The sequence below is a fragment of the Lepisosteus platostomus genome, chromosome 24 (genome assembly GCF_059453375.1).
Source record: "Lepisosteus platostomus isolate fLepPlt1 chromosome 24, fLepPlt1.hap1, whole genome shotgun sequence".
Lineage (NCBI taxonomy): Eukaryota > Metazoa > Chordata > Actinopteri > Semionotiformes > Lepisosteidae > Lepisosteus > Lepisosteus platostomus.
In genome coordinates this window covers 9,407,284-9,422,294 of record NC_142634.1, presented here as the reverse complement: position 1 = coordinate 9,422,294, position 15,011 = coordinate 9,407,284, and the positions used below count along the sequence as shown (strand labels likewise).

At 43.8% G+C, this 15,011-nt stretch overlaps 2 protein-coding genes across 2 annotated transcripts; one reads left to right on the top strand and one right to left on the bottom strand.

Moving 5' to 3' along the window:
- Positions 1 to 893: 893 nt before the first annotated feature.
- Positions 894 to 9,196, top strand: aldh3b4 (aldehyde dehydrogenase 3 family, member B4). Its single transcript, XM_088617793.1, has 10 exons — positions 894 to 1,054; positions 2,063 to 2,258; positions 2,803 to 2,913; positions 3,984 to 4,104; positions 4,552 to 4,637; positions 5,088 to 5,169; positions 5,419 to 5,808; positions 6,202 to 6,368; positions 6,580 to 6,679; positions 7,434 to 9,196. Exons 1-10 carry the CDS (start codon positions 999 to 1,001, stop codon positions 7,631 to 7,633), a joined length of 1,509 nt encoding a protein of 502 aa, XP_088473919.1. The 5' UTR covers positions 894 to 998; the 3' UTR covers positions 7,634 to 9,196.
- Positions 9,197 to 9,299: 103 nt separating this feature from the next.
- mmab (metabolism of cobalamin associated B) lies at positions 9,300 to 14,904 on the bottom strand. Its single transcript, XM_088617796.1, has 9 exons — positions 14,718 to 14,904; positions 14,297 to 14,358; positions 14,068 to 14,161; positions 12,026 to 12,083; positions 11,620 to 11,692; positions 11,087 to 11,184; positions 10,159 to 10,223; positions 9,727 to 9,786; positions 9,300 to 9,551 (listed from the first exon to the last, which is right to left on the bottom strand). Exons 1-9 carry the CDS (start codon positions 14,828 to 14,830, stop codon positions 9,452 to 9,454), a joined length of 723 nt encoding a protein of 240 aa, XP_088473922.1. The 5' UTR covers positions 14,831 to 14,904; the 3' UTR covers positions 9,300 to 9,451.
- Between the last annotated feature and the right edge of the window lie 107 nt (positions 14,905 to 15,011).

Sequence of the window (15,011 nt, the reverse complement as noted above, 5' to 3'; positions counted from 1 at the left end):
TTCATATACCACCTTTAACAGTGTGATCTCAAAGCACTTTACAGTAGGTTTAAAAAAACAGTTATAAGGATAGCACATTTCAATGTATGTACTTTACAATGAACTGTGTGTGCTGTGTTTGTTTATTCTACTTGATAATGCCTAAGAAATTTCTTAGGGAAAAAAGATTTTCTACTTTCTAAAACAGATAATTCTAAACACATCGGCTCACTAAAAAAAAAAATAAGAACAGGAAGATTTTAATAAAAATGACTTTTTATTCAATAAAATTTCCCACATTTCTTGTTTCTGAGCTATTTAAAAGTATAATAAACCTCATTTCATATAACACCTTTAATAGTACGATCTGAAAGCACTTTATCCAGTAGGTTTAAAAAATAGTTACAAGGATAGCACATTTCAAAGTATGTACATATAAGACAATCGGTTAAAAAATGGCGTAGTCAAAGACATTGATTAAGTACAAGCCTTTCTGGAAAAGAAAGGTTTTGAGTTTAGATCTAAATGCATTCAGGGTAGGTGAATCTCTGATAACCCTGGTGATAGTATCCCAGAGCAAGAAAGGGCCCCGGACTCTCTAGAATGTATACGAGCTTGGGGGACAAACAATACAAGCGTTTGAAAACTATTTCAGATCTTTTTTTATAAGTATTTTAATCGACGTGTGCTGATAGCCAAATACATACTAATATAAACCTATAAGTTATTGTATTGGGTCTCAGAAAGGGATTACGAAATAGGGTAGTGACAAATGGGTTTTGTTTACGCTTCAACTTTTAAAAAAAAGTTGGAGTCATCAATGGCTGATTAAAAGCCCACCTGCGTTTTTTTTTCCCCGTCTGTAATTTGTGGTTCTCCTGTTTTAGTCATGGGGTAGATCAACTCTACTGCGCAGCCTCAGAGACCCGTTAATACTTTGAAAGTGTCCAAAGAGACGCTAAGATTTAAACGCCAAACTTTTCTGGTTAGTCTGTTTCTGCAGTAACATTTTGTGAAGGATGTCCAACTTGCAGACAAGTCCCTCTCCTTCTCGGTGGTTTAAGTCATTAAGGAGGTAGGTGCGGTGTGTTAATGTCGATCTTTAATTCATCATTTTTTATAATAGAAATAAAATAAGAGCCCACCGAAGTCAACATCCATGTAAACAGATATGCATAATTTGCTTATTTTCTGTATAGTCGCTAAAGCAGTTGAATAATGCTTAGATACCCAGCAAACATCTTAATTCGTGTGACCATTCTTTTGATAAAGCCTTCAGTATTGTTCGTAATATTTTTTTCTGGTGTTTAATATTGTGTTTGCATAACGTTAAATGGCTGCATATTTTTATTTAGGTATTTTTCTTAAATGGACAGCTTTGGTTTTTCGCTCATACAAGCTCTGTTCTTAGTGAGCTCTTAATTTTATGTCTGTTGCTCGTTGTCAGAATAGAAGAGCTTCAATTTAGCAACGGTTTTGAGGGTTGCGCTTAAAATAACGAGCTAAACGACAAAAGTAAGCTTAATATTATTCCCACTTTCTGTCCCTTCTCTGAGCTCGGGGTGTGAAGCATCTCTCACGCTTGCAAAACTGTTTTAAGAACATCGGTCTGATTTTAACAGCCTCTTAGAACTCAACGAAGAAAGTTCAGACGACCCGTAACAATTGTGTCCCAGCTGGAAGCAGAAAATCAAAACATTAGTTGCAAAGCAAGCAAACTTAACTTTTTGAAAGGTTGGAAACTGATCTAATCCATGTTTAAACGTGTAGGGAACATTTCAGATGTAACCTCTTAAGCAATATTGTATTAGATCCTAACAGGACATTACAAAACCTCCCTTAAAAGTATATCAAGATTTTGTTTCCTCCTAAAAAATATGAGCTGGTCAAATTCCTATGGTTTTATATTTTAATATAATTACAAATGTACAGTAAAAGCACTGGTTATTGTTGCCAAAATGTATTTTTGCTTGTATATCATGCATGATGATTTGTGAGGCGACTGAACACAAAGAGTAGCGACGTGCGTATCGGACGTGCAGAGGGAAGCTGGTGCGGTATATTGACGTTTTCTCGCCTGTAGAACCCGCTCCAGTGATCTGTGCGTGAAGTCCTGCCCTGCGCTGTGTGCGGAGCTCCTGAAGAGAGCCAGGGCTGCCCTCCAGGCTGGCAGGACGGCGCGGGAGTCCTTCCGCCTCGCCCAGCTGGAGGGGCTAGTGCGTATGCTGGGGGATCACGAGAATGAGTTTGTGGACGCCCTCTCCAGAGACCTCCACAAGGTGGGCACGGCGGTCTCCGGATGCCGGCTTGCAGAGCATGCCGGTTCAGACTTGTAGCCGGTTCTGCCTCGGGCAAACGGCATATTGAGCTGGCTGGTGGCTTATGCGAGATCGAGAGCTCAAGCAGTGCAGCAGAGGATTATTGTACAAGAGGTCAAAGCGGCACAAAACCTGTGACCGCTTGCATTAAAACAGAACTGCCTTTTAAAACTGTTAATGCGGGTGTGAATTTCTTTATCCGTGTTGAAACAGGTGTTTGTGCCCAACGTTCTCTTGGCTGCCTCACTTGTATTTTTATTGTTCGAATCAGTAGTTCATAAGAAGCCCCTTTCGACCAGGTTTTGTGCTGGTGAAGTATAATGAAAGCCTATTTTTGATTTATTTTAACCCTCTGGGCCATCATAAACCTTTTCCTTAAAGCCTTTAAACGCAGCCCTCTCAAAACGCTCATTACAGTATGACTTCCATTTGGCATTGGTGCTCTGTTCCTTGCAACACTGCTTAAGTGTTCTGCTAGAAAAGTGGATCCCTCCTCCCTCGGCAGCCCCGCTTTGAGACCTTGCTGTCGGAGGTGATGCTGGTGAAGAACGAGGCCCTCTTCGCCATCAACAACCTGAAGAAATGGATGGAGCCGGAGCGCGTGGAGCGCACCCTGGTACTCTTTTTGTTTTTTAAGATCACTTTATTGGCCATGTAAAGCTTCTTGCATTAGGAAATTCTTTTCGCATACCCCAGCTTGCTCTCCATGAGACACACAGACGGGGAGAGAGAAACTTGGGGTCAGAGCGCAGGGTCAGCCATTTATACGGCCCCCCCTGGAGCAGCTGGGGTTAAGGGCCTTGCTCAGGGGCCCAAACGGAGTAGGATTCCTCTGCTGGCCTTGGGATACAAACCGGCAAGCTTCCAGCCACAGGCGCAGATCCTGAACCACACAGCCACCACACTGCCTTCTTACTGTTTGTGTGGGGTTTGCTGGAAAAGTGCCTGTGTGCCACCCTATTCCCCTCACGATTGACCCTTGGCGTGCAGTGTCTGGTAGGACTAAAGTGTTACATAATGTCACGGTTATGTAGTCGTCTTATGAAGGAACTTGGATCTCGGATTACGTTGGGGGGGGGGAGCTCAAGGGGCCTCCTGAAGTAAAAGGATAAGAAACCGTTCAACTTCGTAAATCTGTGTAGCAAAACATTGTGCAATTTGCCTGTCTTACAAAACGGTGCATTGTGCGCTGTGTGCCAAGGATAACTCTGGCTCCAGCTTGTTCCCCTCGCCATGGGTTTAACTGGGGTCTGTCTGCCTTTCTGCCTCGTGTGCTTTGGTAACTGCAGAATTGTGTTGGAAAACGCGTCTGGATTAGTGCCGGGTAGGAATGGGGAAAATAAGAGTTTGTGAAAAATGTCTTATAGAAACCTTTGGGATCTCCTTCCGGTAGGTCGACGTTCTGGTTTACAGTGTATTGAAGGAATTGAATCTTTGAGAACTGACAAAAGTTTCAGGGAGGGGGGGAAAAAAGTAATTTATACTTCCTACAAACCAGTTATACACAAGTAAACTCAAGCTTTAAATAATCTTAAATACCCAAATGTGTGTTGTTCTTGGGGGGGGGATGACCTTGTTAGTTGTCTCGGTCAGAAACACGGTGTGCCAGCAGGTGGAGGTGTTTGCTGTGGAATAGCAGGGCCTGCGGTGCCCCACTGTGAGGCTGGCTGTTTATTTCTGTGACAGACCACCTCGCTGGATGAGTGTTTCGTGGTGAGCGAGCCCCTGGGGGTGGTCCTGATCGTTGCGGCCTGGAGCAGCCCTATCCAGCTGTGCCTTGTCCCGCTGGTTGGTGCTATAGCCGCAGGTAGGACACCTGCAATGCCCGGGGTTCCCCGGACACGCAGTCGGGGGGTTATGAGGATTTGAAAGAGCGCGTTAGTCAGTCCTGGATCTACCTGAAGAAAAAATGTATTTGCTCGCACCTAGAGATGTTACCTTAGTGTGTCTGACGATGTAAAATACCTACTGGTAGTGTTTTACACTACAGCCTAGTTACGTTGACAGCTATAGAGTTTGTTTATATTCTAGCAGAAGTTTTATCCACGTAGTTGACCTAAAAAACTAGGAGATGGGTGGCTGTAAAGAATAATGCAGAACATTGCTTTTTCTTGGTTATTCCCCATTGAAACGTGACTTTAGTTTCCCATTAGCTCCCTTTTCACATGCATTAACAACCAAAGATTAATATTCTTGGGTGGATATCCACGTCAAGGTGGAGAGAGCTTGCTGTGTGTTTTATTGTGTTTCCCAGGCAACTGTGTTATCATTAATCCCCCTGAGATCACCTCTCATGCTGCCGAGCTGCTACAGAGGCTTCTCCCCTCCTACCTGGACAATGTGAGTTTCTGGACCTTAATCGGACAACTCCCCTGCATGGGCTGCCTCTCTCGTCATCTTAATGAAGAATTGAACTCCATCCACTGTGCATCAGACTTAACAGACCATGATGCCAGGGCTTCTGGAGGCTCATTAATTGCTTAACAGCTACTTTAATGGGGCTCTTCAGAGGACATTAAGTTAATTAATGGACACTTGCACAGGCACTAAATTTAAGAATGATGAATCAGGTCAGGAAATGGTTGTTCTTTGCTACGTAAATGGTTTGGAAATCTGTAAATTGGAAATCCTCTTTCAGTAAGTTTCTGTAGTACACATTCAGTTCCATTGGTCATGTGCAGAAGTGCAATGAAATGCTTATTTGCATGTATGCTCCAATGCAAAGCCTTTAAGCCCTCTAAGGGCTTAGCACTCCCCCCAGAACAGTGTTCATGCTGGTTCTTGTCTCAGGAGTGCTATCATGTGATCCGCGGTGGGCCTGGAGACCTCACTGACATGGTGGAACTCAAATTTGATCACGTCTTTTTCACAGGTAACCACTTTATTTCACATTTGGGTAATTCTTTTTTTATGTTATACATGCCATCTTGCTAGCATTAAAAAATATTTACCACTGGCATTGATTCTGTCTTGATCTGCAATGCACCGCAGTGCTTAGAGAGATGTCCTCAGGCTTTCCAAACTACCCCTTTTGCCTCATTTGAAAACTGGTGACGAGTTTCTCAGAAATGTCCCAGAGGACGAATGCCAACCTGATCTCTGGTTTTGCTTGGCCCTCCAGGCAGCGGTGTCGATGGGGGGAGGGTGATGAAGGCAGCAGCCCCCACACTGACGCCTGTCACTCTGGTCCTGGGAGGAAAGAATCCCTGTTACGTGGACCGGGACTGCGATGTAAGCACTGCCGCTCGGCGCATTGCCTGGGCGCGCTTCCAGAACGCCGGCCAGAGTGCGGCGGCGCCCGGTTACGTGCTGTGTCACGGCGAAGTTAAGGACAAGCTGGTGCAGGCCTTGCGGGCCTGCCTGCTGCACTTCTATGGCCCCGACCCCCGCCAGTCCGGCAGCTTCGGGCGTCTGGTGAGCTCGGAGCACTTCGCCCACGTCCGTGACCTGCTGCAGAGCTCCGGGAAAGTGGCAGTAGGGGGCCAGGTGAATGAGGCCGAGAGATACATAGGTAAGCGTGCCTGGAAAAAGACATGCATCAAAAGCTGTAATACTGGTGCAGGTGCAAGGCTCTGAGGAACGGTGCAAGAATCGATGGCTCTCAAAAGCAATGGGCTCCAGTTCCTGCAGTGTAAAAAGTTAAAGGGAACCGAACTGATCCCCACTGCCAATCAATGAGTACAGCAGTTTGACTGTAGTTCTCTAGCGCTTCGCTACAAAGGATGTCTCGTTGCTGAATGAAGGTGAAAGCTTAACGTGTGTTCTGAAAGCTTCTCTGTAGGCCCTCTTCGGTTTCAACCGCGGAAACAAATCTTTACTACGTTGGCCCTTTCACACGTGTGAACCATGAATAATGGCAAACCCATCAATACTATTTATCTAGAAACGTCTCTTGTCCCGTCAGCTCCCACAGTGCTGACAGATGTGCAGGAGATGGACCCCATCATGCAGCAGGAGGTCTTGGGCCCAGTTCTTCCCATCCTGACCGTACACAGCGCAGAAGAGGCCATCTCCTTCATTCGCCGGCAGCCGAAGCCTCTGTGTCTGTACGTCTACTCTAACAACAGCAAGGTACAGCACTCGCGCACGCAAGCAGACAGTCAGGACCTGCTTAGCCTACATGGATTTTAGTGGCCAACTGGCGTATTCTGAGAATAGGATTATAAAAGAAGGAAAGATTTTGCTGAATAAGTTGAAATGCCTCCAAAGCTAACTAGCAAACTCTGTGTTACTGTATTCCATCTGGGATGGGACTGAAATAACCTCTTGGTGTTTGTTACAGATTATTTCCCAGATGATGGAATGCACCTCCAGTGGAAGCTTTTGCTCCAATGACAGCATTCTGCAGACCATGATGGCCACAATGCCATCTGGAGGAGTCGGTAAGGAATGGAGGCATTTGAGAAGTTTGGTATTTGCCTTATGTCTCTTATGCATTTCTTTCCAGTGTTGGGCAAAATTTAAGATTTTAAATGTACCTAAACCCAATCTGATAAAAGGAAAAGGTGCCGTACCACAATCTGCTCAATACTCATAGTAATACTCAACTGAAGCTAGGGGTGGGCTTAAGCAGGCTGACATAGTAATGCCAAGAATAAATTCATTAAAAGCTTTAGTATAAAAGTTAAGCGAACTTTGGCTATAAAAGTTATGTATTACTGCTTTAGATCTTAATCCTGCTCCCGAAACACCACCTTGTCAACATTCGCAGCTTGAGAGATACTTAATTTCTTACACCAGCGATTTTTCTGGACGCTTAAAGCACTGCATAGTACAAGTCCGCTCACCACACACCAGCTCTCAGTGGGGAAGCCAATCCATAGATGGAGGCTGAATGCATTGCTTCTGACGTTCTACAGTGACAAAGTTCAGACCACACATGCCAGTTCGGCCTAGAAGACATTTGGTATAATTTTTCCGTGGACAAGAGTAGGTAACCTTGACTCTTTGGGTCCATCTTGCTTACAGTAAACCCCCAGTTTATTAATGTGATATTCAGTAGCATGGCCATTCAGGTAATGCACAATGGTTGAAGCTGTACTTGAATTCAGACGTTCTGCAACGGACGATTATTGCAAAAGCCAGCACTGCTCGCTTCGGCTCGCTCTTCTAACCTGGTCCTCTCTGGGCCAACAGGTGCTAGCGGGATGGGCTCCTACCACGGGCGCTACAGCTTCGACACGTTCTCGCACAAGAAGTCCTGCGTGCTCCGCGGCACGCGGATCGAGTGCGTCACCTACCTGCGCTACCCGCCCTACGAGGACCGCAGCCTGTCCCTCATGATGTGGGCCGGCTCTCTGTCCCGCAAGAGCCAGGCCTGGTGCCAGATCCTGTGAGGGCCCGAGCACCCCGCACCTGGAGTCTTGCGTCTTTCAGAGACATGCCTTTTGCAAGGGAAGGAAGGTATACTGGTCTAGTGACCCACCTGCTTCCTTGCTGAAATGGAGCAGAAGGCACCAGATTTAACACTGTAGGACGCGAGGTGTACTGGCCAGGACTGAGCTAGAGGTGTGGCATGTATCTTCACAGGTCTTGGAGCTGGGTTCACTTACCGGTGACTTAGGTGTTCACTGTCTGTTGTCTTTGTGATGCTGTTTCTGTGTGTAAGGGGGGGGTCTTGGGTTGACATTGCAGGAACAAATTTACAAACCACTTTAACAAGATGTGCTTTGCAAATTTGTTTCCATCTGTATCAGCACTCTATAGTGCCGCTATATTTTAAGTGCAACATTCATTGCTAAACCATTGTAAGTGGTTTAGCTTTATCGGCATTCCGAAAATGTACAATTTGAAGGCAGGCACAAAAGGTCATGTATTTGATTAGCATTTTCAAATGGTACACAGTAATCAAACAGTAATATTTTACTAAAAATTGCAATGTTTTTTGACATAGTCCCTCTTAAAATGGAAAAAATCTGAATTCAGTAAAAGTAGGCAGTGGTCATGGATAAACAAGTCATGTAGTGTTTGAGAAATTTCTCCCTCACTGGTTTTGAAATAATGATTTCATACATAAGATTGACTCTTCAGGATGAAGGTACATAATGCATTTAACTTTTGGTTAAGAAACATATTGCGCTTTTAGAAGGATTTTAATCTTTCCCTAATTTTAAAGGAGGATTAGACATTGTAATGCAGTACAATTATGTTCTTATCCAGTCTGTTCTGCATGCTCGTCGCATCAAAACTATTTCTGTAACTAAATAGCTAGTGCATGCCCACAATGTTGAAGCTACTTTAGAGACCACACTATTGAGTATCGCACAAATGTAGGAGTGTTGTCACGTTATATTAAAGTATGGGAGTCTGAGGTCAACCCTAAGGGTATTTTGCAGTGCTTACAGAGTCACCTTCGGGTATAATATAGGCATCTGTGCAGTGTTTGCATAACTTTAAACTTAGGAAAAGGGGGATTTCTTCAAAAACGGTTACAGAAATGTGATGGGTGCAGAGTTAACTGATAGTCTCCTACAAAGCAAACAGACTGAAATACTTAAGAGATAACTGTACTGTAAACCTTAAATGAGAGAGACTGTTTCAAGGACCTGTGAAGGTGATGTATTTAAGATCTGAATGATTTTGCACCTCCAAATGTAAAAGGAATTTATAACCAGTTGTACCAGTATCCTAACACTTCCCAGCTATTCAGGTTTTAAACATTTACTTTTTGACTGCTTTGATCAGAATCATACCCCTTGTCTTTTTTTCCCCATAGGCGCTGCTTGTATACCTGCTTGTGATGTTGCCAGTTTCTAACTTGGTGGCTTGATTTCTTTGTGAAGTGCTTAATCTTAATGTAGAGGCCACTTGTTTAACTGCCTGGTCCGTGTAGATTGATTTACACGTTTGTCACACTGTTTGCATGTTGTGCATAAAATAAAACATATATTTGTACAAAATATTCTTGGGGAGTCTGAAAATAAATAGTAAAGAAAGTGCTAGCCATGCCTTACTTTCTTTTCCAGATTTAGCCAAAAGTAAAAGAACATGGATCCTGGAAAGTATTTTCAAAATCAGGATGCATTGCATTTTCATTAGATATACATTTTTGAGTATATTGCAACAACACTTAGGAAAAAACTGAACATGCCACATCTCTCGTATATACACGGTGGCCTCTTCAAGGTGCAGATGTAATGACTTTCCCAGATGGGTTATTTCTCTCCCTCTTCCTTTGGCCTCCTGTAGATGATCTCTTTCTTTCCTTCTTTCATTGCTGCATACCGGGCCAAAGTGAACAGGTAATCGCTGAGCCTGCGAGCAAATGCCAAGGGAAAATTTTCAGCGAATCAATCTGTTCGCCTTAAAGCATACCTAGAGCTTCCTTCATGTGTGATGTTATACTGCTCATGCAGGGTTGCGGTACACTGCTGCAGGATGTCCTCCAGTCTACATCTGGAGGCAGAGAATTGCCCGAAACGTACCGTACCTGTTCAGGTACTTGGCTACGTTGGCATCTGCTTCTCCTGCTCGTACAATCGGGGCCACGCTAGAAGACAGAAAGTTTAAGCCACTCTACAAAACACCACTTATTTAGATTATTCCTAAACATTGTTTTTTTTTTAAAGAGTGTACAGGATGAGTCATCATGGGGAAAATATATCGATGGGTTTCTCAAAATACATTTTTTGCTTTCCAGTTTTTTTTTTTCTTCTGGTAGGACCTAGAGTTTGTGAACTATTTGCCCAATCTTTTGACGCTGGGCCCCTACTATGAGAAGTTTCATTATACATCATTCTAATCTATTGAGAAAGCAGTTTCCCCATGTGCTACAAGATGTTGAAAGTTATCCTGATACCCGATGTCTTTGGGTTCCAGTCCCAGCTACTGTTAATAATGCTGGCTGTGAAGCAGCACTGACCTCCGCTCTGCTCTGCGACACACGGCCCGGGCCAAGTGCAATGTGGCACTGCTCTTGCCTCCAGACTGCAGAAACAAAGAACAGGCATTGGTGCTGAAGTAAGAGACAAGATGTTAAAAGGGTTAATAACTTAAGTCAGTTCTGCCTGAAAATTAGACTTCTAAGCAACAGGGGTTTATGGCAGGAAAGGGGGTTAACTGATAAGGATTCCAGATGCGAGCAAGGAACCCCCTGGGGGCATAATCTTAAACTGACCATTTGGCCAGGGCCTCTCAACTGGCCAAATACCATGACCCCCCCCCCCCCCTTACCATAACACCGAATGACATCTGAAGCAGCAAGCAAGGACTATATAACCTAAAAGTTTGTACCGGCACATCGAACAATACTTCGGTTTTGTTGTTTCTTGCGGGAAACAAGACTTCGGCTTTATTGTTCCTTGCATGCAATAAACTAATCTGTTTTACTTCATCTTGGGATCAAGAACCTTATTCCTTCTGTTACAACAGTGCACAACATGCCATCTTCGTCCAGTACTGCACAGTGTAAAGGTATTTCAAGATTGAGCATGTCTTTATATAGCTTAGCAGTCATCTTCATGAAGGGAAAAGGTACATGCAATGAGTCGCCAAGAGCCAAAGTAATCTGGTAATCAAGTCACTCTATCGGAGAGATGAAACTAAATTAATACATGGAAACATGGATCCACAATGGCAGCTCGTTGGAGTTTTTTTTTTCCTCCTCCTTTCATGTTGTGGCGACCTTGTTAACATATTCACTTAACCATGCAAAGTGCCTGAATGGATGTTTTACATGTGACCATTCGCTTCTGGTTACCGTTCAAGCGGATGCAAGTCACTGGCGGTAGGTGCATGCTGTTCGGCGAGTCGGGGGCTGTGCCAGGGGGCTTTGGGAAGAGGCTACTCACAGGCAGGATGAAGCTGGTCAAGGGTGGCAGCTCGTCTGTGTATCTATCAATCCAGCGCTCCAGCTCGAAGACTGGCTCTGTGCCGAACTTTGTCCTTTCTGCAACGTGAGCATTTTAGGGAGGTTTTCAGGGGAAAACTGGAATTAGAGCATCTACAGTACAACACTCCCATCTCTTCATGTAGTTAGCTGAGAGAACTGAAAAATCCTGATATCAGGAGGAATTTGTGACCTATTACATTCTTATACAAGTGGTTACGTGTTAAATCCCTGGTTTAGTCCTAGATTTCATTTTATTGTATACATAACCTTCATTAAATATTGTAAATATTACATTGACTCAAAGCCTTGAAACCAGCAACACAAGATTGTTTTCAGTGATTTCTGCTCCCATTTTCCTCAAGGATTAACTGCTACTTGTGCTCTGAAAGTTGAGGATACGCGGTTTAGGAGCTGGACTCAGCTTTGCCAGAAACCCAACCAGCACTGCTTTTGTTTTTAGCATTACCCAACCAAACTCATTTTAGTAGTTACCTATGTGGCTCTGTCTGGCAGATGTCAGGGGAGTGGCGATGTTTGATCCAACATCTTGCAGGACACACTGAATCTGTGGATGAGCAAATTTGAACTAATTTTCCGGTCTTAATGTGTTATTTTATTATTTTATGGTGTAACTGGAGTTTGGAGGATGACCACCATCCATACTATGACCCCACACGATTATGAGAGTGTGATCATGAAGGAATCGTCAGGGAGGTTAAGTGAATTTGAGACAGGCTAACTATGAAGTTGTTTTTATACTGTTGATTTGAACACAGCCCACAATTTTTTCCTGTTTTCCTTTGTTTTTATTCAGCTGTTTACTAAAAATCTCCAAACTATAAACCCCTTTTCTTCATGCATGATGTTTTGAGCGGCGTATGACCCTCCAAAGCCTGACCTTGTGCAGCTCCTCTGTGAAAACATGGCCCTGATCCAGGCAGAACTCTCTGGCTAATCTGGAGAAAGAACAGAGAGTCCTATCTAGCAAGGATTTTACACCATTGTCAAATATTTTACATATCAAGGATATCAGAGAGTCACCTTCTTTAAACTCCTTCAAATCCAGACTCAAAACCCTCTTCAGAAAAGCCTTTACTTAACTGGTTCCATTCTTCACCCCTCTGCTTTTCTTAGTACTACCATCCATGGTCTCCTCTCTATATTGTAATTGTGTTTTATCTTGTGTATTCTTCTTATTTATTGTTGTTGTCATCATGTAAAGTGCTTTGAGAAGCCACCTTTAAAGGCGCTATATAAAATCAAGTTTATTATTACTATTATTATAAATATACATCTGTTACACTACAAGAAATCAAAGGAGCCACGATTGGAAAATATGTCTACCCCTTGATTATTTCTTTTTGAAAAAGGTGTTCTCCTTTTTTAGAAAGTGCACTAAATTTAACATGTGACAAATGGTCCATCATCCATCCATTTTCTAACTTCTCCTTCCAGTCCAGGGTCACAGAAACACCCTATCCCAGCATGCAATGGGCTCAAGGCAGGATACACCGTGGACAGGAAGCCAGCCAAACAGAGCACACACAAACAGACACACCGTCACACCTAGGGCCAATTATCCCAGAGGCCAATTAACCTACCAGGATATTTTGCACTGTGGGAGGAAGCCCTCACAAGCACAGGTAATCATACAAACTCCAGGCAGGTCGCTCCCCATGATTGGGATTGGACTGGGGGCCCCAGTGCTGTGAGGCCACAGTGCTAACCAGTGCCCCACAAAACACCCTTATGGATATTTTAATTCTGTTCTCGCTGAGCCTGAAGCACGACCCCGTCCTGTATGATCACACTGTTCATTGTCAATACTGTATATGATGTAACTCCATGATGTTCAGGATCAGTGGCAGCAGCTTTGCCACCTTCCAGCCTAGTCTGGTAACATCTCAGATTCAAAGCAAGACTGATTCTGGTCAGCAGTGGGGTGGGAGGCCTCCAAGGAAAACCAGACTGCTGCTGTAACAGATGTTTAGACCAGTAGGTGGCGTTCTTCCTTCTTTCCTTCTGTATACCCGATACGGATATCATCATATTTACATAATAGTAGGGGTGTCAACCCAGGTGTCCTGGCTACGCCAGAAAGGCGACAAACACGAGGGGCGTCTAGCTTTTTCGGTTGTCAAGTGATCCGAGGATCTCATCCACATGTTTCTTGACTTGAAAACCGCCAGCATATCAGCTTCACCAGCATGGCTGAGTAGCTTGTTCCGATTCCCACAGCCCTTTGTTCCATTCCGCTCCGGGTTTGCAGGATCGGGCTTAAATTCCCCCTTAATTCAAGTGGGGAAGCAATTTCTCCCTACTGGTCCAGAATGGTCCAGGTCCATTCTCAAGGACCCCAGTCATAAACTGTTTTCTCTCCTACCGTCCGGTAAATGGTACCGAAGCATTCAGTCAAAGACTAACAGTTTACGGAACAGCTTCTGCCTCCAGGCAATAAGACTGCTAAACAGCCAACCTGCAGCTCCTTCAGCAAATCACCCCTAATGGCTACATGGACACACGGTTTTCATTGTATTCGGCACACTGCACTACTTGGACATAATATATTGCACACACCCTGGACACATTGCAGCTCTATTTATATTGAGCTCTGTCTGAGTTTATTTTATTCCATTTCTAGCGCACTATTATGTATTATTATGTAACCTTATTTTGTAACTTTAATTTTGTGATATACACCCCCCAAGCTCGCAGAAAAGACATTTCATTGCCAGCTTCTACTGCTGCACGCTGTATTGTTGTGCAATTGATAAACTTTGACTGATTGACTGATTGATTACATGATCTGCTGCGTAGTGGGGCTGCTGGTACAGACTGGATGCAGCACTTCACTGATGAGGAGCCCAACTGTATATGAAGAGCTTTGAGTTTTTTTGGGATGTAGTGCACAGCAGGAATGTAGGAGTTTGTTCATATTACCCAATAGCAGAAGACAGCTCGTCTGTTGTTCCTAATGCATCGAACACCTGGTCTTCCTTGGGCCTTCTCTCCCCTGTGAAAGTGCTGGAGAATCCTTCCGGCAGAGAGCAATAACAAGGTTGATTTACTGATGAGATCCTATCAGGTACATTTTTTTTAAATCGCGGGGGGGAATATTAACTCGACGAATGCTTATTTCATTATGTTGTAAAACAGAGACGGCACCAACCTTTATCTCCCGTCCTGGTGTAAATCTTAGGTATTGGTGCATTGTTGCTAGTGCTCGTTGAACTAAGAATTAAGAATGATTAAAATATTGCGCATTAGACAATAACGTAAAAAAAAAGCTTCAATGTTTACGTCTGTGTTTCTAATAGAATATATATTTTTTATTTTACGACTGTTACAAAATGCAATATTATAGGACGTGAAATATCGAGCTAGCTAGATAAAATTCCAAGAGTCCGGGTTTTGTTATATTGGTTGGACTGCAAGTCATTTAACTAACGTGTTAGCAAGAAGGACGATATTTTAATTTGTAATTAACCCCAGACCTATTTTTCTCCTCGGAGCGACAACATATTAGTAATTAATTGTTAAGGTACACGCCAATATGCTGATACTGTAATGCAGCTAGCTAAACACCTCACCCTCCCTCTTTTCCGCTGACACTTAAAGCCCGGATCCACGACGTGCTTAAATGCTTGCAGGAGAATTGAAGAGCACAACGGAGAGGGACATTTTTTACAAACAGAGTCGCCATTCATAAAAGCGTTAGTACCACAGCGCGCAAGTCGATTAGGTGTATCCACCTCCTGTGTTTAAAGGTGGACAAGGTTTGTCCTAGTGCGGCTGCCGTACTCGGTCCCTCTGCTCGGGTCATCGCACGACCAATGGGACGAGTGTGCAGCCAGCCCGGTGATTGGCGCTTGCGCGGTCTGTAC

Excerpts from the sequence above, each read along its gene's own strand:
- aldh3b4 (XM_088617793.1), top strand. The coding sequence starts at position 999 with ATGTCCAACTTGCAGACAAGTCCCTCTCCTTCTCGGTGGTTTAAGTCA. Across the intron at positions 2,259-2,802 it reads TCTCCAGAGACCTCCACAAG|CCCCGCTTTGAGACCTTGCT; the intron begins GTGGGCACGGCG and ends CTCCCTCGGCAG. Across the intron at positions 5,809-6,201 it reads TGAGGCCGAGAGATACATAG|CTCCCACAGTGCTGACAGAT; the intron begins GTAAGCGTGCCT and ends TTGTCCCGTCAG.
- mmab (XM_088617796.1), bottom strand. The coding sequence starts at position 14,830 with ATGGCGACTCTGTTTGTAAAAAATGTCCCTCTCCGTTGTGCTCTTCAA. Across the intron at positions 14,359-14,717 it reads GTCAGCGGAAAAGAGGGAGG|TTCAACGAGCACTAGCAACA; the intron begins GTGAGGTGTTTA and ends CTTAATTCTTAG. Across the intron at positions 9,787-10,158 it reads TGTCGCAGAGCAGAGCGGAG|CGTGGCCCCGATTGTACGAG; the intron begins GTCAGTGCTGCT and ends TCTGTCTTCTAG.